The 19,602-nt window shown below is 34.1% G+C and overlaps 1 protein-coding gene across 2 annotated transcripts; it reads left to right on the forward strand.

Annotated features, from left to right (window-relative positions):
* The first annotated feature begins 1,582 nt into the window (after positions 1 to 1,582).
* On the forward strand, positions 1,583 to 19,531 carry LOC145595425 (DNA-directed RNA polymerase IV subunit 1-like). 2 transcript variants are annotated; one of them, XM_081651846.1, is made up of 20 exons: positions 1,583 to 1,905; positions 2,093 to 2,158; positions 3,801 to 3,918; positions 4,633 to 4,753; positions 4,874 to 4,998; positions 5,637 to 5,702; positions 5,805 to 5,996; positions 6,231 to 6,386; positions 6,490 to 6,585; positions 6,690 to 8,591; positions 8,902 to 9,071; positions 9,179 to 9,245; positions 9,337 to 9,440; positions 11,557 to 11,702; positions 12,647 to 12,909; positions 13,008 to 13,181; positions 14,799 to 14,936; positions 16,654 to 16,910; positions 18,286 to 18,397; positions 18,936 to 19,531. In XM_081651846.1, the coding sequence occupies exons 3-20, from the start codon at positions 3,820 to 3,822 to the stop codon at positions 19,113 to 19,115; spliced, it is 4,368 nt and encodes a 1,455-aa protein (XP_081507972.1). In that variant the 5' UTR covers positions 1,583 to 1,905; positions 2,093 to 2,158; positions 3,801 to 3,819; the 3' UTR covers positions 19,116 to 19,531. The 2 variants fall into 2 exon arrangements, with proteins under 2 accessions (XP_081507972.1, XP_081507965.1); XM_081651839.1 differs by lacking the exon at positions 1,583 to 1,905 and adding an exon at positions 1,932 to 1,959.
* The last annotated feature ends 71 nt before the right edge of the window (positions 19,532 to 19,602 follow it).

The following is a 19,602-nucleotide window of genomic DNA, read 5'->3' on the forward strand; positions in this document are numbered from 1 at the left end:
GACTCGTGGCTTAAAAAAACATTTTAACTTGTCTAATAGGTTGTAGGTAAAAAAGTTCATTATATGGCATATAAAGGTGGGTTTGTCTCGTAAATATCAAAAGGTGGGTTTGTTATTTTCAGTTCGGGCAAATATGAGTTTATTTATTTCCATTTTTCCAAAAAAAAGGAGTAATTTGTAGTTCAAAAGTTTTTTTACAATTTTTTTTTTTCTATTTAAAAAATATACGATAAGGTATTCATATTCTATAATTTTTCTTAATAAGAAAATTTATAAGTTGTATCCGTACGTTATGTCGATATACTAACATAATGAATTTCTTTTTTTAAAATAATAATAATACTCCGTATATGTTTAATTATCGACGAATAGCAGCAAAAAGTTTTACACTACTGAATTTGGGAGAAAAAGATTGCATTTCCTTCAAATTATTTTTTCTTAATATGAATAAAGGTATAAAAGATTTTATTTTTTAAGAGTAATTTTTTTTTTTTGAAATATTTAAAGGGTAATTTAATACACTTCTTTTTCAGTATTATATTGGGAATTTATCGACAAAGACAAATATTAAATATTAAATACGTTAAAGTGAGGGACTAAAAAAATATACTTCCTCTGTTTTTTTTACTTGACGTGTTTCTTTCAATGTAAAAATTTGGCATTGATAAGCGTGATAAAAGAAACAGGTCAAGTAAAAAGAGGATGTATATTTTTTTAGTCTCTCACTTTAACGTATAATCAATTCCTATTCACATCACTCTAAGAGCATCAACACTCGTGGTATAATTTTATACCACGGTGTAAATTTTCATCCAAAAGTTGCAAATTTTTACTACCTTGGTGGCATAAAACTATACCATCAAATGGTATATACCATCCCATGGTAAACTTTTGCTTCGTTCCACGTGAAACACGAACCAACCAGGTCACGCCATGTGGCCTGGTTGTCATACATCTTTTATTTTTATTTTTTTTCAATTGCATTTTAAGAAAAAATTATAAAGTCAAAAATTATGAAAAAATTACCATTGTTCATAAATTTTCAAGACATACACATAGACATTCATATTGATATAGTTTTATATATTTTTGAAATTCACTTTTTTCTACTTAAATTGCTTATTTTTATTTAATTAACTTTATAAATAGTAATTAGTTATTTTTAACATAAAACAAAATATAATTATAATTTAATTAAGTGTATAATTCAGACTGAAGAGAGAAAGTGTGTTAGTAAACTTTTTTTATACCATGGATGAGGTGATTTTTGGAGAAAGTATATTGTATTATGCTATAGATGATGTGGATGGGTGAGAAAGTGGTAGAAAAAGAGGGGTGATATAATTTTTATATCATGAGTGATGATGGTCTAATGCGTATTAAAACTAAACAAACCAAGAGGAGAGAGAGTGAGAGACTTTAGAGAGAGAAATTAAAAAAAGGCAGCAATCACAACAAAATTGTCGCAACTCTCCCTTTCTCACGAGTCCTCCTTCGTCTTGAACTCGGCGCGACTCTGGTCACTTTTGCAAGTAACCGGCGGCGCTCTCTTTTAATTGCATTTATTTCCATTTTTATACAATAATTATTATTTTACCAACATTATTATTATTATTATTATTATTCTTGCCTAATAAATATATCAATTACGGAGTAATTATTTTATGTATAGTTTTTATTTTTCAGGCTTAAACCCCCATAAAAACTCTTTTTTCTTCTACTTTTTCCCAGCTTTTCTTCTCCCTTAAACAGAATTTCTCAATTTTCAATTTGGGTTTTTTTAGCCCTTGAATTCCTCCCATTCAGTGGGGGCCCCTTACAACTTTTGTCCTGAATTCCATTATTTTTGATTCTCTCTCTTTCCTCTTTTTTTGTTACTCTGCTTCATATATAATTGGTTTGTGGGTAAGTGGTTTTTATTCTTCTGTAAACTTTCATCTAAGACATCCCCCACAGAAAGTATGATTAATTTTTTCAATGGGTTTTGTTTTTGGGTTTTGATAATCATGTTGATTTTTGGTGTGTTTTGATTGTGAATGCTGCATTGTAAGTTGCTTAATTTAATTGGGTTTTTGGGTTTTTCTGTTTTCAGGTTGATTTTCTGTGGTGGGTCAGAAGAATTTTGGTTGTTTTCTCTTAACCCATTAACTAAATTCAGGTGATGTTTGATTTTTTAAAAGAAATTTAATTTTATTTTTTTTGGGTTTTGATTGATTTTAGTTTTGTTATCTGGGGTCGTTGTGATGATCGTTTCCTTTGCATGTGTTTGGATGATGAGGGGTTAGGAAGGATGAATTGGGCAATGTGGGTAGGTAAAATTTTAAATTTTGTTTGATGGGGTAATTTTTAATATTTTATTTTTATTAATTTTGACTGGTTGCATGCTTTGTATGAGCTAAGTTAATCTTTTGATCTTTTGCTGAATTTGAAGTATATGGTATGGTTTGATTGAGATATATAGTGATCCTTGTTGACATTGTTTCCTAGTTTTCTATGATGTCTTTGGATTTCTTATAGCCTTATAGGGTTTGTAAGTGGTAACTAGAGATTCAAGTCATGACTGTGAGATCATTTTTTCGGGGATCAATTGCTGTTGCGTTCATGATCTTATCACTTACGGCGATTTCTTGAGGATTAAGAGTTTCTGCCTCTTTCCCTAAGGTTGGGAGGAAGGTATTTGGTATGACAATGGAGAATTGGAGACCCCGGTCCCTGGTGTCATTTAGGTGTAAGTGTAGACATTGATTGTAAGTTTTCACCCTCGAGACTCTTTTGGCCGTTTGGGGGAAGGTGGAGGGTTGGGAGGCGGGGGAAGTGTTTGCTACATTCTCTGTCGGGTTTTCACGTCTTACAGCTGGTGTAAAATGATGTTATTACTCTATCTCTATGATCAGAGTGATCAACATGTTTTGCCAGTTAACTTGTTAAGGGGAGAGTCTGTTGCCAACTAGGTATTATAAGGTTTCAAACCTACTTGACATACTGGTTTTCTGGAAGGCGAAGTTAGTTATCTACGTTACTTTTGAAAACCATTATTTGGTAAATTATTCCAATTTTCAATGGTATTTCGAAATCAGGTTTAAATGTGGTGTAGGTGGGACATTTGCACTCAGAGTACATAGTTTGGGGCTTCTAGAGCCAATCACTGCCATTCAGCTTCCTTTAATCCTTCACTTGTGTGCTCTAGCAATTTTATTTTACATATGTTATGGCAGTTACCTCCAAATAGGTCACTGAAATGATGAAATCCCAACAAAAGATTATTTTTATTACGTTCTCAAAACATCTGTTGTAAGTTTTGCTATTCTGATTCCGTTGCTTGACCTCATAGGATTTTTCTCTCCTGCACTTGATTTGGAATAACGGATAAAGTCACACTTAAAAAATTTTGATCTATAAATGCAACTGAAAATTTTGCTAATGACTCCTGGCAATGGCGAGTAAGAATTGGAATGTACTTAAAGCTGTTTGTAAGTCTTGGGCTGTTCACAAGATCTCTTCTTTAACATGTCTCTAGGAATTGAATTGTAGTCATCTTTTGATGAAAATGTTCCTTTAAATTTATATACCTATGTTTGTAATCCTCAGTGCAATATTTCAGTATCAATCTCTGTTATCTTAATTGATATTAGAGTTTTCGGCCATCTTTGAATTAAGATTCTTGTTTTGGGAATCCTATGTTATTTTTTGTGAGGGTTGGTTAATTTATGCAATTTATCATTTGACTGCTTGTAAAAGTGTTTATCAGTAATGAATCTGATATATTTATATATTTTTTTGCAATTATTTGCCCCCTTCAGTCATATTAGCTGTATCTGAATGCTGAGTTCCATGGACGATGACGTCAGTATTGTGAATGAAGTGCCTGTTGGGATTCTATCAGGAGTTCACTTTAATGTGCTGACTGAAAACTATGCAGTGAGTATTTCAGTTTCGCCTTTCTCCTTTACTATTTATCTTGTTCCTAGAAATGCAAAATTGCAAATATGTTTGTTTGTTAACCTGTAGTAGACCTCCATGACAGTTTTCTGTGCTAACACATTTGGCCTTAGAATTATACTTTATAATGAGATTAGTATGATTCTCACTCACTTTAGCATTCTTTCGGAATTTTTTTCTCAGGCTGGAGTTTTTTATTTATCTGTTTTTGTCCCATCCCCTCTTTATTACCTAACCCACTATCTGTTCTTCCAGCACAAAGCAGTTACTTGATATAGGGCGTAGTTAGATTCTTTTGTCAAATAACTTAAATCTACATAGCATCTTTGTTTTCAAACATTGCCAGCATAATTTAAAGAGGTAAAGCTCGAACATAAGGAATTGAAGGAAGTCCTGAAGTAACCTCATTAAGAAGCATTACTAATCTGAATGAGAAGGTGCTCACTCTTTTCTGGTTATGCCACATCGTCTGAAGTTTGTGGTGGACTTCTATAGTTGAATGAATATGCTCAGCAACTTGCTACTTTTTGGAAAGTGTGATCTTACGTTATTTCCTAGAGCTATAGTTTCTTCTTGTATTACTATTTTAATCATGTACAAGTAGTGTGTACATATGATTCTATGATGACATGTAGTTATGCCGAGATCACCCGTTTGGCCTTTTGTTATATTACGTAAATTATTGTGTTTCAGGAGAATATATCTGTGTTAACTATTGAAAGTCCTGCCGGAGTGACTGATCCAAAGTTGGGATTTCCAAATCCAACTTCCCAGTGTGCCACCTGTGGTGCAAGAAGCAATAAACAGTGCGAAGGTAAGGCATAAACATATATCTTTGTAGTTTTGAGAATGATATATTTTACTTTCATGTTTTGTAGTTCACTCTTATATTGAAGTTTCAAAATGTCATCTAATATTGCGAAGTATATGGCAGGTCATTTTGGTGTTATCCATTTTCCATACACAATTATCCACCCTTATTTTACGTCTGAAGTTGTACAAATTTTGAACAAAATCTGCCCAGGATGTAAATCTCTCCGAAGAGAAAGACGCACTAAGGTTAGATACCTTCCTTATCAGAACTTGGCTAATAGATTTCAGTTCACAGATTTATTGCTGCAATTATGGTATAGTTTGCATGCAAACTATGGTTATAAAGCAACACGATATAGGAAGTTAAGAACCACTGCACAATTTTCTTTGCTTTACTGTGGATACTTGATACCCTTCCTAGGATACATTCTAACAACATAACATCATTTAAATTAAAATCAACCAACTTGTTACCTAACTATTACAACAGAAAATGCAACTACTACCTCTTTTGATTAAGGCTTTGACTCTTAGCAAGGCCTGAATTCTGAATCGAAGGGACCAAACCTAGTATTTTTCTCAACTTATTCATATGATTATATATTCATTTTCAACTTTTTATTTATATTTATATTTATTATTATTAATTTTTATTTATTTATTTATTTTTTATGGAAAGAGGTTTTAGTCACCTTTGTGATGTACTTTGTGGGGGCAAGGAGGGGGGGGGGGGTATCCGTTCCTTATTTCCATGTCCTTCAGGTGATGGAAGGGGGATTCTCTTTGAGGCTTAGAATATTAGTGATATATTTCTCTACTGAAGAGTCTTTGTTTTTGATGAACTGATGTTCATGACATTCTTTTCTTGTTTTCTGAGTCGTCAGGGTGCAAAAACAGGGGCTAAGCATGATTCGTCAAGGGTTTGTAATCCTTGTAAATATTGTGCAGTAGTAAGTTTTTCTCAATTAGTATTTAAACAACACTCAATTCCAAATCTTTTCCAATTCATCTCTACCATTTTATTTAATTTAATATGTAATTCCTATATGCAGGGAAGGCCATCTATCAGATTTAGAGTTTCCACCAATGACTTATTTAGGAAGACGGCAATTACTGTAGAACTTACTGAGAGACCACAAAACAAATACCAGCTTGAAAATTTTTGGGATTTTATTCCTAAAGATGTTCAAGTGGAAGAAAGTGTGAACAATAACAATAATAAAAGAGTGTTGTCACCTGCACAGGTATAAAACATCTTCTTAATTAGGTCTTCATTTCTTGTGTAGCGTAATGTGCTGAATCTTAAAGGCATGTTATTTAACTATAAACTCAAGATGGATAACTAAATTCCGTCTACAAAATTTCAGGCTTCTAGAATCTGTTTTGTGCTTTTTGTGCGAATTTTTTTTATCATATGCTTTGTATACTGGTGCATGTGCTTATGTAGAATTAAGCTTCTTTTATCTTTCCATTTGCAGGTCTACCATTTACTAAAAGATGTTGACCCAAGCTTCATAAAAGAATTTGTTTCCAGAAAAGATGCGCTTTTCCTTAATTGCTTTGCAGTGACCCCTAATTGTCATCGTGTTACTGAACTTATTCATCCATTTTCTACTGGACAGAAGTTAATTTTTGTGGGTGATTTTTCTTTAAACTCTCTATGCTTATTTCATCATTATCTATGATTTCTTCCTTTATCCTTGTCTTTATTCTTATATTTGTCTGCTTCATTATAAGGATGACCGAACTAGGGCTTTCAGGAAGCTGGTTGATTTCAGGGGTGCTGCCAATGAGTTGGCGTCTCGTGTCCTAGATTGCTTGAAACTTTCAAAGGCAGGAAACCTATCATGAACTCCTCAATGTATACCTCTCTTTGTTTCTGACACGTGTCTTTATTTCAATACTTAATGCACCATTTTGGTTATTTATTTCTGCAGTTACGCCTGGAAAAGTCCAACAATGATTCTGATAATGTAGATGTGTTAAATACATCAGCTTCTAAATGGATGAAGGAAGTAGTTCTTACGAAGAGAAGTGATCACATAATTCGCTCCGTTGTCACTGGTGATCCTTATTTGAAACTCTGTGAGATTGGCATCCCTTGTTATATCGCAGAAAGGCTGCAAATATCTGATCATTTGAACTCTTTGAACTGGGAGAAGTTGACTGCCAGCTGCAATTTGAGGCTTCTTGAGAAGGGAGAGGTCTATGTTCGCAGAAAAGGTGATTTGGTTTCTGTTCGTGAAATGGAGGACTTCCAATTTGGAGACCTTATATATAGGCCTTTGAATGATGGTGATATTATGCTGATAAATAGGCCCCCTTCAGTTCATCAACATTCAATGCTTGCTTTGCATGTTAAAATTCTTCCGATAAATTCCGTTGTCTCCATAAATCCTTTGTGCTGTGCTCCTTTGCAAGGAGATTTTGACGGTGATTGCCTGCATGGCTATGTCCCTCAGTCAATGGAAGCTAGAGTGGAGTTAAGGGAGCTCGTGGGCCTTGACAAACAGTTAAGAAATGAACAGAATGGAAGAAACTTGCTCTCACTGGCACATGATAGCATGACTGCTGCTTATTTGCTCACGGCTGAGGAGAATGTTCTGTCCAAACCTCAAGTGCAGAATCTTGAGATGCTTTGTCCCCCAAAATTGCTTTCATCTCCTGCAAATTCTGATTTTTGGACTGGGAAGCAAATATTCAGCATGCTATTGCCACCTGAATTTGATTATGCATCTCCTTCAAACGGTGTACAAATTACTAAAGGAGAGTTAATCTCATCTCCTACTGGGTCATCTTGGTTTCGTGGGGATGCAGATGGAAACTTTTTTGAAAGTCTTATTAATCATTTTGGTGGGAAATTTCTGGATTATCTTGATGCTGCTCAAAGTGTTTTTTGTGAATATTTGTCATCAAGGGGATTGAGTGTCTCTCTACTGGACCTTTATCTGTGTTCTGATGGGCACCTGCGTAAGAATTTGGTTGATGAAGTCTCTTGTGGTCTTCAAGAAGCAGAAAAGAATTGCCATATGACACAGTTTTTGGTTAAATCTTCCATAAAATACCTTCTTGATGATGAAGAAGAAAACCAAACTGCTATGTTACTTGAGGTTGATAAACTATGCTGTGAAAAACAGAAGTCTGCTGGTCTAAGTCGAGCTTCTGCCAGTGCCTTCAAATATGTTTTCCGAGATATTCAGAATTTGACTTATCAATATGCTGCTAGTGACAATGCTTTGTTGGCCATGATGAAATCTGGAAGCAAAGGGAATCTGTCAAAATTAGTTCAGCAAAGTATGTGTCTTGGTTTACAACATTCACTTGTACCATTGACTTTCAGGCTCCCTCACAAGCTTTCGTGTTCTGCTTGGAATGAGCTGAAAGAAAAAAATTCAAACTTTGAAGAAAATTTTGAATGCGCCAAAAATTTCATTCCTACTGCTGTGGTGGAAGGTTCATTTGTCACAGGCTTGAACCCTCTTGAATGCTTTATTCATTCCGTAACATGTCGAGATAGTACATTTAGTGATCATGCTAGTGTCCCTGGTACCTTAATGCGAAAGCTTTCATTTTTCATGCGTGATATACAATTGGCCTATGATGGCACTGTAAGAAATGCATATGGAAATCAACTTGTTCAATTTTCTTATGCTGTTGATAAGGGTGAGTCTTCCTCACAAGGAAATGATGAATCAATTGGTGAGAGCATGAATGCATGTGAAGCTGTTGGCGGTCATGCTGTTGGTGCATTGGCAGCTTCTGCCTTTTCTGAAGCTGCATATGGTGCACTAGACCAACCCGTCACTGTTCTGGAACCTTCTCCTTTATTAAACTTTAAGGTGCCTTCTTTCTCTCTTTGCTGATGTCAAATGCACATTTATCTTTATCTACCTTGCTGTCTGGGCTCATTATAGTCTGTCTCTTGACTCTCTTTTCCTGGTTTTGTTTATTATATTCTTTGCATGGAGAAAAAAGGAGAGAACTCAAAATGCACTAAATTTAAAGAAATGATGTATCTTGTTGAAAATATGTAGATAGGATGATGTCAAAGTGTTTGATTTGTTTCTGATAGACCGTGGTTTTATTTATTTATTTTTAAAAATTTTCTCACTTGAACTTACTTTATTTAGACGCAATCATATTATGCAGAAAGTAATGGAGAGTGGTTCCAGAAAAGCCAAAGGAAGCAGGACTGTTTCACTTTTTCTCTCACAAAAGCTCAGAAGGTTGCGTTATGGTTCTGAATATGGGGTCTTAGAAGTTAAAAATCATCTTGAGAAACTTTTGTTTTCGGATATTGTCTCAACAGTTATGATACTGTAAGTTACCTTTTTCTATGTGTTCATTTTTTGGTTCTTTGTCATGACTCTTGTTTCACTCTTTACAATTATTTTACCTTATATGTTTGTCTTTTTTGGTTTATCAGCTATTCTCCAGAGAACCATAATCGAATGCAGATTTGCCCTTGGGTTTGCCATTTCCATGTGAGCAAGGTAAGTCTGTGTGGCGAAAGAATTTATTTAAAATACTGTTCAGATCTCATGTTTCAGTGCTAACTTTGTCTCTTATGTCAACTTTGTCCAGGATATTCTGAAGAAAATGCGGCTGAAAGTTTTTTCAATTATTGATGCTCTCAAGAGGAAATGTGAAGCAACTGCCTCCCTTGCTAATGTACAACTAGTGAGCAAGTAAGCCTTTGCAGCCTCTGCTTGAATTGTTTTTTGAAATTTGAAGTTGTAAATGCCCTTCAAGGTGTCTGATCCTTTTTTTTTTTTTAATATATATATTACATTTTCTTATCTATCCGGTCTCGCTACCTGACTAGACTAGTTTGTAGTATACATGTATAAATATTGATCCCTCCAAACTTTGGTTATTGGTGGGATTAGACGGGTGGTGGTGATTGTACTTCATATCTTTATCTCTACCAATCTTTAACTACTTGAATTGCCTTTCAAGAGCGCATGTTATGAGTTTGGAAATACCCTTTCTATTCCTGTATATTTCAGACATTAAGCAGCTTAGCTAATGGCCAACTGAACAAATTACTTTCAGATGGTGCATCTAAAATAATTACTCTATCCATTCCTTTCTTTCTTTCTATTTTTTTTTTTTTTTTTTTTTTTTTTTTTTTTTTGTAACTCCTTGCTCTTCTTTTTGGGATTTTCCAAATGAATTTCGACTTCCTTTATATTTTTTTAATCTATACCAACACTTTTTTCTCTCCTATTTCCAGTACTTTTTCTCACTATTTTTATTTTCTCTTGATCCGCTATTAATTTAATTTAATTTTATTTTAACATTGTATTTTTATACCCCATGCCTCTTAGATGCTGAAAGTTAAGGATGTGTTTTTTTTTTTTTCTATTTTTTTTAAAAGACATGAGTTAAATATGGTTTGGTACAAAAGAATTGATCACTATTTGTTTTATTTATTTATTTATTTATTTTTATTTTTTTTTGCTGAGTGAGGATGGGTTCTCAATTTCTCATGCTTACTTGTCAGCCATTGCTAGAAGCATTTGAAAATTAGCAGTTGTTTAGACAAGGGATTTTAAGTGTTTTTTTTTTTCATTAATCAAATTATAAAAATGTATTTCACAAAAGTAAAATAAATTATGACTCTTATAACAAGCCATAGATTACATAACAAGACAAACATGATTAGATAATAACATAACCTACAAAACTTATGAAAACAAGACAAACATGATTAGATTTATAAGTAACTTCTCCTTGAATGCCTCTTCATTAGGAGTTTGTGATGCCTTGACTTCAAGGCCTCAAGCATGTCAAACTTAATCTTCATCTCTTGTAATTTCAAAGTGCTTCAGCTTTTGACCAAATGCGAGATGGTGATGTTAGTTGAGCTTGACAATTGCTTCCTTGATTAGCTTGAGGAGTTGCTTCCATTTGTTTTGTACTTTTTGGTAAATGATAGTGAAATTCAAAATATTTTACTAATTTGATTGGGTAGTATGGCTGATCGTAACACGTGGCTCGGCCTAATTGGTCACGCTGACACGCCCTGTTAGCTCGCAGCAAATATATATACCGTATATATGTCTGTTTGTGTGTGTGTGTTTTGACGCTCCGTTCCTCATGTTCATCACCAAAACAGGTCATTTTGGTTTGGTACAAGCAACTAAAATATTAGCACCCAAATGTGGGGCCCACACCAAAACATTGTTCATTTTCCATTCCTCACTTCTTGGTGAAATCATTTTTGCTCATGTGCAAAAACTTGAGTTTCTGATGAGTGGGGGACTATATATGTGTTTTTTCCAATTAATTTTCCTCATGGGAATTTTTTTTCCCATGACTGAGTGCTCTAAAGGGCTAGTTCTATATAAGTATACCCTCTTTTCCATCTTTTCCCTTTTACTCTACAATGATTACACCTTTCTACACACTCACTTTTATTTTATTCACAATTTTCTTTTACCCACCTACCTTTTTACCTTCTCCCTCTTACTTTATCCTAATTTATCTTACACCAACTTAACTATTTAATATTTTCTTATATTGCATATCTATTGTAACTGAGTAGAACATAATAAATAAAGGGAGTACATTTTATCTGAATTTATCGGCCCCTAAAAGAAAAGGTTTGAAGATCCGCCATTGGCTGTGTGGTAGCTGGTGTACTTAATATGGGGCTAGTACTAACTGTGGAGCATCATTTTATTTGCTACATGATTTATCTCTTCTTCAATATTCCTAGGCTTCATGATATTGTATCTACTATACCTCTTAGAGCTTTACAATTTTATATCCATATTGACTTCACTAATGAAATTCCAGGAATGGTTGTCGTTCTGATGCTGGGAATGATACTACCATTGTATGCATTACTGCTACCATAACTGAAAGTCCAAGGAAATCATCTACAGATTTATATTCAGTTCGAGAGGTGGTAATACCAAGTCTTCTGGGATCTGTAGTAAAAGGTTCTTATCTTCAAAAAATATTTCCTGTTTTATCTTTATTGAAGCTTTACTTCTTTATTGAAGCTTTACTTCTTTATATGTTTCTGAACACTTTTAAAATACCAGTAGGTTGAGATACCTCAATAAGAACTCTCAGCTAACACCTTTCCCACTGAGTAAAAAATATATATCATAATAGATATTTCAATCTGGGACTATTTCTGTTATATTTCAGCACTTTAAAGATCTATATGTAATCTGTAACACACAATGGTGGATTTTCCTGAGTATTCTTCCTTGCATTATCATTGCGAACTTTTTGAAAATAGAGAATAGATCATTGATTTAAATTTGTGATTCATTGGTAATCTTATTGTGTTAGAAGAAAAACTTTCACCATATTCATAGTAAAAAAATTCTTAGTCTTCATCACCTCCAAGGCAATCCTTCATGTTAGCCTGCAAAAACTGAACATTTACTTCCTCTGTATATTTTAAGCTGTGTATGTTTGACTTTTGACATGTCTGCTAATGCTCAGCTTTGACCATTGATAACTTTAATTATCTACTAGCTGATAATTTAGAATACATATTGAGACAAAGAGGATCAAAGTGGAAAATGTGAATTGTGCAAAAATTGAACCTGGTTTAACTAAAAAAACGGAAGTATGAATCATGTTATTTTTCCGGAACACTGGATATTCTTTAGCTGGATAGTTTGTTAACTCATGGATGTACATGTGATCCATAAATAGCTCTTCGCACTATGTGGTAAATAAATAGTTTTTTGCATTTAGGTTTGTTGAACGATAAGATGTGCCAAAAGCTATTTATTTTATTTACCACATTGTTGAGCTCTATGCTCTGCATCTCATCTTTTTTCTGTGGAACAAATTTATCTTCTATGCCCAACTATGTTTATTTACATCCTCTACCCAAGTTCTTTAGCTTATTCATGCTCTTCAGGATTTGCTGAGGTTGATAAGGTGGAAATTTTATGGCATGATCATCCGGTGGAATCAAGGATTCAGAAAAAGCCACCTGGTGGTGAACTATATCTAAGTGTCTCTCTGTCAGCAAATTGCAAAAGCAAAAATATGTGGAGTAGACTAATGAACAATTGTCTTCCAATCATGGATTTGATAGATTGGACACGCAGTTATCCTGATGACCTGAGTGAGATAAATTCAGCTTTTGGAATCGATGTTGCCTGGCGATGCTTCCTTGAGGTTCTCTCTCCTTTTTTTTAGAACATATACTGGCTTTTTTCATGTTAATATATGAAACTTTTATAAATTATTTATTGATATAAATTTTTAATATGCAGAATTTGAGAAGTGCTGCTACCGATACAGGCAAAACTATTCTTCCCCAGCACTTAATTCTACTGGCAGATTGTCTGTCTGTGACAGGGGAATTTGTAGGGTTGAGTCCAAAAGGGGTTGCTCGGCAGAAAGCTCTTGTATCTGTTTCGTCACCATTTATGTTGGCATGCTTTAATGTGAGTGTGTCTATGCTATTCATTTTTATATGTTCCTTGGTAAATGCATAATAGTGTATTCTTATTGCCTGAGCTTGTCACCTTAAATCTTATGATGTAACAGGAAAACAGAGAAATATCATTTCCTGCTAATAGAAGACTTGAGAAATCCCTGGGCCTTAAAAAAAAAAAAACTTCTGCATAATTGTTTCCATATTCTTTACATTTCTATTTTATGTCCTAAAAATTAACCGTCTTCAAAAGTTCCAATAGTAAACCTTTGACCTGACAGATTTCATTATTGATTCCTTCTACAGTGAAAATTTCTTAATAACCCTGTTGATTGTAAGGGTAGTTGTCTTAGAGAGAAGTAAAACAAGATGAGAAGTGAAAGGTCTCTTTGTGCATTATGATGATATGACTAGGGGTGAGCATAACAAGCTACTCTGTTAAATTCTTGAAACCGGACATTGTTGCAATAAGTTCCTCAAAAATAAAATCGAAGCTGTATACGTTGAACAAGTTCCTAGTAAATGAGAACCAGAACCAGAACCTATTGCAGGTTTCGGTTCCGGTTCTAGGTACGCTGTTTTTTAATCTACTTTATACTTTTTTGCAAATTTATTTAAAAAAAAAATTGGATGGTCTTAAATTTACAAACCAAAAATTGTTGTTCGGCAAATTACTATGTTGTTTAAAAATTGGGCTTGAATTGATGTATGATGTGGGATAAATTGATGCTTTTATCGGGTTACAGGATACCCTGGTTCCAAAAATTTGAGAATCTCAATCGGAACTTATTGCAATAGGTTCTCCATTTCACTACCCGAAATCCGAACCGACCTCTTGGGTACCTTGATTTTTTGCTCACCCCTCGAGATGACAATCACATAATCAAGTTTTGGCTTTATTTAGTGGTTTTACTGTTCTATTATCATTGTTTATGTTGCTTAGTATTTTTTTTTTCCTAAAAAACCATCTTGTTATTTATAATTCCTTTAGACTCCAATATGATTTGGTATACTGAATGTCCCATATTAGCTGAGATGGCTTGTCAAGTATTTTGAAGTTGAGACAGAAAACTGTCGGAGATTATTATAGTAGAAGATTATTATGCTTGAATACCAGTCTAATTTTTGGATTAAGGTAGTTATGCTGCTGTCCGAAATGGTGAATTATCTTTCTTTTTTGATGGTAAAGGGGGTGGCATGTCATAAGTATGTAACTATCAAATGCCAATCTAGACGTGAGAGTTTGATAAATAAATAGATTAGAAATGCTGGGGTGTAAAATGTGTTTACAAATTCATCAAGAGTATATTGTGATACCATTGTTGGACCTTTTTGAAGCGGTTTAAAATAAACCTTAAAAAATGTGTTTGTTCATACCTTGTCACTCAATTCTAAGTAGAAGTTGTTTAGTGTTCCTGATATATGTCTGTTTTAGTTCTCACACTTAGCCATTTGATACCCATGCTGTTAACACTACATGGCATAGCTTTGAAGCCTTGAACCATAACCATATAGGGTTTTCTGCTCCATTCACATGTATTATTGTATCATCTTGCTCTTACCTTTGTTTGTATTTTTATTGATTTTTTTTAACCCAAAAACTTCATAACCCAAAAAACTTTTGCAGAATGCTGGACCTAACTTCATAAAGGCTGCTAAGAAGGGGGCTGCTGATGGGCTACTAGGAAGCATAGATGCTTTGGCTTGGGGGAAGATGCCACGTCTGGGAACTGGTGCACAGTTTGATTTTATATATTCTGGCAAGGTACTCCCTTCCCAGCTTCCCTCCTAAAGTATTTAAGTTTTATTTTATTTTATTTTATTATTAGTAGATTAGATATGAGGACCTATTATGGCACGTGCAATTGGAATATTTGCTGAAAACAATCAGCTAATTATACCCCATTCCAAAATGTTGAGTACACTTTGGGATTGGGGTACTTAATTTCCTAGACATCTTTTCTTACGATTATCTTGACGTGCATAATTTTAATGCAGTTTCAACTTTTCCATTGTAGCTTCTAATTAATTTTTTGATGTTGCTCAATCAATCAATCAAAACCTTAATCCCATAAGTCAATAAGCGGGGTCGGCTACATGAACCAAAACTGTTTATTTTGTATAGTCATCCACAAAAATCTTCCTCCATCCCTTAATCAAATACCTCATTCTCATGCAAATGCATATGCTTCATATCCTTCCTAACCCCTTCCAACCAAGTTATTTTCGGTCTCCTACTTTGTTTAACCTCTCCATGATCCCACTCTTCCACTCTTCGTACTTGGGGTCTCCGTCTTACATGCCCGAACCAACACAGGCGATTTTCCCCTAGTTTGTCTGCAATGCTTGTGATATCCACGTTCTTGCGAATAACTTCATTTCTTGAGACTTCTAATTTTAAAAAATTTCATCATCATTTTGGATGGAGTATTTTGCATAAAATATATTGAAAGTGAAGGTCTTGATTTTCAATCCTATTGGTAAACTTACCTCCTAGATTACTATGTTCAAATTAAAAGATTAAATATTCAGCGGGAACTATTGGTTAAGGATAGTTATTTTTAATGATATTACATGATTATATTTAATTACTCCCACTTTTTTTTTTTCTTTATTTACTCAAAATATTCATCTATGCTGTCATCTGTGCGTTTCTTAATCTATTATCTACTCCCTCCATTTCATACTCTAAGCAAGATGCACACACTTCAAGATCAAACTTTTATCATTAATTTTTTTAAATATGCATTGAGTCATAGTTTTTAAATTTTACTTATTACTCCCTCAGTTTTAAATACTTGCTCCACTTTCCATTTTCGTCCGTTTTTAAATACTTGCTCCATTTCCTTATTTGGAAAGGTTTTACACTATTTAATTAATTTCTCTCACCTAGTGGACCACTATAAATCATATTTTATTAATTTCATATTCTCTCTCTTCCAATTCTCTCCTCTACTTTTACTTCTTACAATTTTTTATTCTTCCACTTGCCTCACTACTTCCATATTTTATTTATTTCTCCAATTTCTCCTAAACCCTCCACCCATGGAGAAATGGAGCAAGTATTTAAAAACGGAGGGAGTACTTCAACAGCATACATTTTATAATGCTTCTCATTGTATATGAAGGAAGTTAATGGTCAAATTTCAGTTTTATAAAACTGGATGCCTTATGTATTAAATGGAGAGAGTCCTTTGTCTTATAATGTGAGTCTATTCTCACTGCAACTATTGTTTCAAACGTTCAATCTCATTTGCTGCTTTTGCTCATGCTTTATCTTCTATAAATATATAATGCTCTCTGTTTTCTTTATAAAGAATCCTTTTGTTTGCCCGGGGTAATCGGTTTTACGTAATGGCTTCCCAGACCCTAAGCCTAGAGGATTCTGCTGGATGTTTATACTTTCATTGTTGCCTGATATTATTAGTTTATTGCTGTTGCTGTCTCTCCTGCTTAACCTAATCTGTTGTCTTTATTATCAGGGGCATGAAATCCAGAAGCCTGTGGATATCTATAACCTGCTGGCAAGCCACACAAGTTCTCATGATAGTGAAATTAAAATCAATTTACCCCCCAATGATCAGACGATTTTATCTGAAAAACTTGGTGCTCACCATGTTAAAAAATGGTCAAATGCAAAAGTTTTCAATGCGGCGATACCAAAGAAATTCTTACAGAAGCATTTCTCTGTGGATGATATTTGGAAGCTTGGTCGGATATGGAAGAGGATATTGTACAAGTAAGTGGATGTCCTGTATTTTGTTACAACTTTTAATATTCTGTTTCTGTCTATTAGTTACCCCCTCTCTTCCAATATGTATGCTACATTTTCCTATTTTGGGTGTCCCTAAAAGAATGATCCATTTCCTTAATGAGTATTTGGTCCCAGTATACTCTCTCATCAACAATCATCCGAATAATACCTTTTCATCCACTTCAACTCCACTGAACCAAGGAGGTAGTATTACTTGGTGGCTTATTTTTGCATCCATTTGAATTAATTGTTTTCTGTTTACTCCTATCACGAACCATACTAGTGAGGCGTTAATGACAAAGTTATTTTGTAGTTCCATGGCAAGAGGTCAAATGCAAAGCAACATAATTACTTGCACCTGTATGAATTTTTAAATCCAGAGAAAAAAAATTAACATGAACAGACTGAACTTTTGACAGTGTTCTTACAATATTTAAGACTTTGGAATATCTCAAAAAAAATCCATATATAGTTGTATTCTTATAATAATCCTACATAATCCAACACTTATTTTCATTTGGCTATTTTGGAGACTACTTTGAGGAGTGAAAGACCACTGCGTGTCTGTGTATCTACATGAGAATGCAAAGCCCAAAGTTGGTACTATTTGTCTATTTTGAGTTATTTTGAAGGTTTGGTTAGCCTAAGAAAGTAAGTATGATAAGAATTATTTGGTCCATAATTATAATTTCATAATTGTTTAAAGGAGAGTTAGTGATGAATGGATATCAACATTAAATTAAAGACTATATGTTCCTACATTTGTCTCTTTAATTCACAAAATCAATTACAAGAATTTCACTTATAAGCATATAGTATTCAGTATATCCATGAAAATTTGTGTAAATGCCTGTACACTTAATAAGCTTTAGACATCATTCAGTAGAGGCAGCCTTTTTTACTTCCTGTTTTGGCCTATGATGGTGCTGTGGACTAAGATGCTTCCCTGAAATTGGATAGCATACTATGACATGGTAGTACAGTCTACAGACACGCTTGCACTTTATTAATATCTATTACTGGAATTACCGCGGAAACCTATATGAGCTTATTGAGCTGTCTACAACTTGATCTTAAAAGTCTGCATTGCACAGGCTAAGCAATATGAACAACCAATCTTTAATCTTGCAATATGTGCTAGAAAACCACTTATAGAAGTGAACTGATACAAAGTATGAGCTATATGACTATTTGGCATAGTGCGAATACTATACCCTTCTGTTAGTCTGTATGATTTCTACAGGTTGTGCCTGAATTTTTTTCATCTTTTGGGGTGATTTGTGTTGCCACAGATTCTTGGACACTCTGTATGAATTATACTCACATTATCATATTCTCATGTTCCTTGATTTTGATCCAGGTATGAAATTGATGATAAGTTGAGTGACGTTGACAAGGCAATGTTGTTGATGGCTTTAAAATTCCACCCACACCGAGAGGAGAAGATTGGGAGTGGAGCTGTAGATATTAAGGCAAGCCCTTCTTTACCTTTTTTTCTTATTACAAGATGTACAGTTCTTTTTAACTTGTTGAATCCCTTATCTACTGTAGCATGTTGGAACTTTTAATTATGGGCATCATTAAGGGAAACATGAGAAAGTCTGACTTACTAAATGTATAGTGGCTTATATATTTGGATGGCTTGAAATAGAAATGTGGCTTGTTTAATGGATGGAGGTAGTAGAAGATAATTGTAATGATGTATTTGAAGAGGGGGTAGGAGAATGTTTATGGGAGGTTTGAAACAAAACAATTTCAATATTTTTATTATTGTACTTTGTGTGATGCATATTTTTGGGCTGTAAAAGGAAATGTAACTGACAACAAATATGTTGTACATCTCATTACCTATTTTGTAGAACATATATGATGATGAAAATGGTTTGTATAAACTTATGCGTCTTGTATTCTTGTTGTGAGTAAAATTGTATAAAAAGAAGTGCTCTTGACAAATATGAAAAGAAGAAAATGAACAACTTATTCTGACCCTTGAGAGCTGTGTGGTTACAGGTTGGTCATCATGCTGAGCATAAAGACAGCCGTTGCTTCGTTTTGGAGAGGGATGATGGAACTTTTGAAGACTTCTCATACAAAAAGTGTGTTTTTGGTGCGCTGGAGATTATTGCTCCTAGTAGGGCAAAACTCTATCAGACCAGATGGGCCAAAAATGGCACCACGCAAAAGGTCTGATGTCTGACCGGATCATATTCTCTGCCCTTTTACCCGCAAAGCTTATGAACTCTTTAGTACATTATTTTTGGAAGATTGTAGTATCTGAGAAACATTGTTAAGCAGCAAACCACATGTTGAAGTAGGAACCACATGTTGCATTGTGTTGTGTTGTTTTGTCTGTAAAATATGGTAGCTTAGTTCTTTCCTCTACGCTTCTTTTTGCTGCTTCTACTTCATCTTTTTTGCCTCGATTTGTAAAGGCAAGAAAGATCTTAGTGGAAGCAGCAAAGAGAAGCTGGGAAAGCTATTATTATTTTAGTTTCATCATGTAATCTGTAAAACTGTATTTCACAATGCAAACATTTTCGTTATTATCTTAACCTAAGTTCATCAAGCTCAATACAAATACTAGTACTCCGAATTATCTTATGGAATGATATATCAGTAGTCTCGTAGATAATCTGTGGTGGTTGTTAATAACGCACAATTCTGTTACTTTGATAGT

This window comes from Chenopodium album, chromosome 2 (genome assembly GCF_948465745.1).
Source record: "Chenopodium album chromosome 2, dcCheAlbu1.1, whole genome shotgun sequence".
NCBI classification, from domain to species: domain Eukaryota; kingdom Viridiplantae; phylum Streptophyta; class Magnoliopsida; order Caryophyllales; family Amaranthaceae; genus Chenopodium; species Chenopodium album.

Bases quoted from the DNA above. Each gene is read 5' to 3' on its own strand.
- LOC145595425 (XM_081651846.1), top strand. From the start codon at position 3,820: ATGCTGAGTTCCATGGACGATGACGTCAGTATTGTGAATGAAGTGCCT. The intron at 6,586-6,689 runs GCAGGAAACCTA...TTATTTCTGCAG, and splicing joins ATTGCTTGAAACTTTCAAAG to TTACGCCTGGAAAAGTCCAA. The intron at 18,398-18,935 runs GCAAGCCCTTCT...GTGTGGTTACAG, and splicing joins GTGGAGCTGTAGATATTAAG to GTTGGTCATCATGCTGAGCA.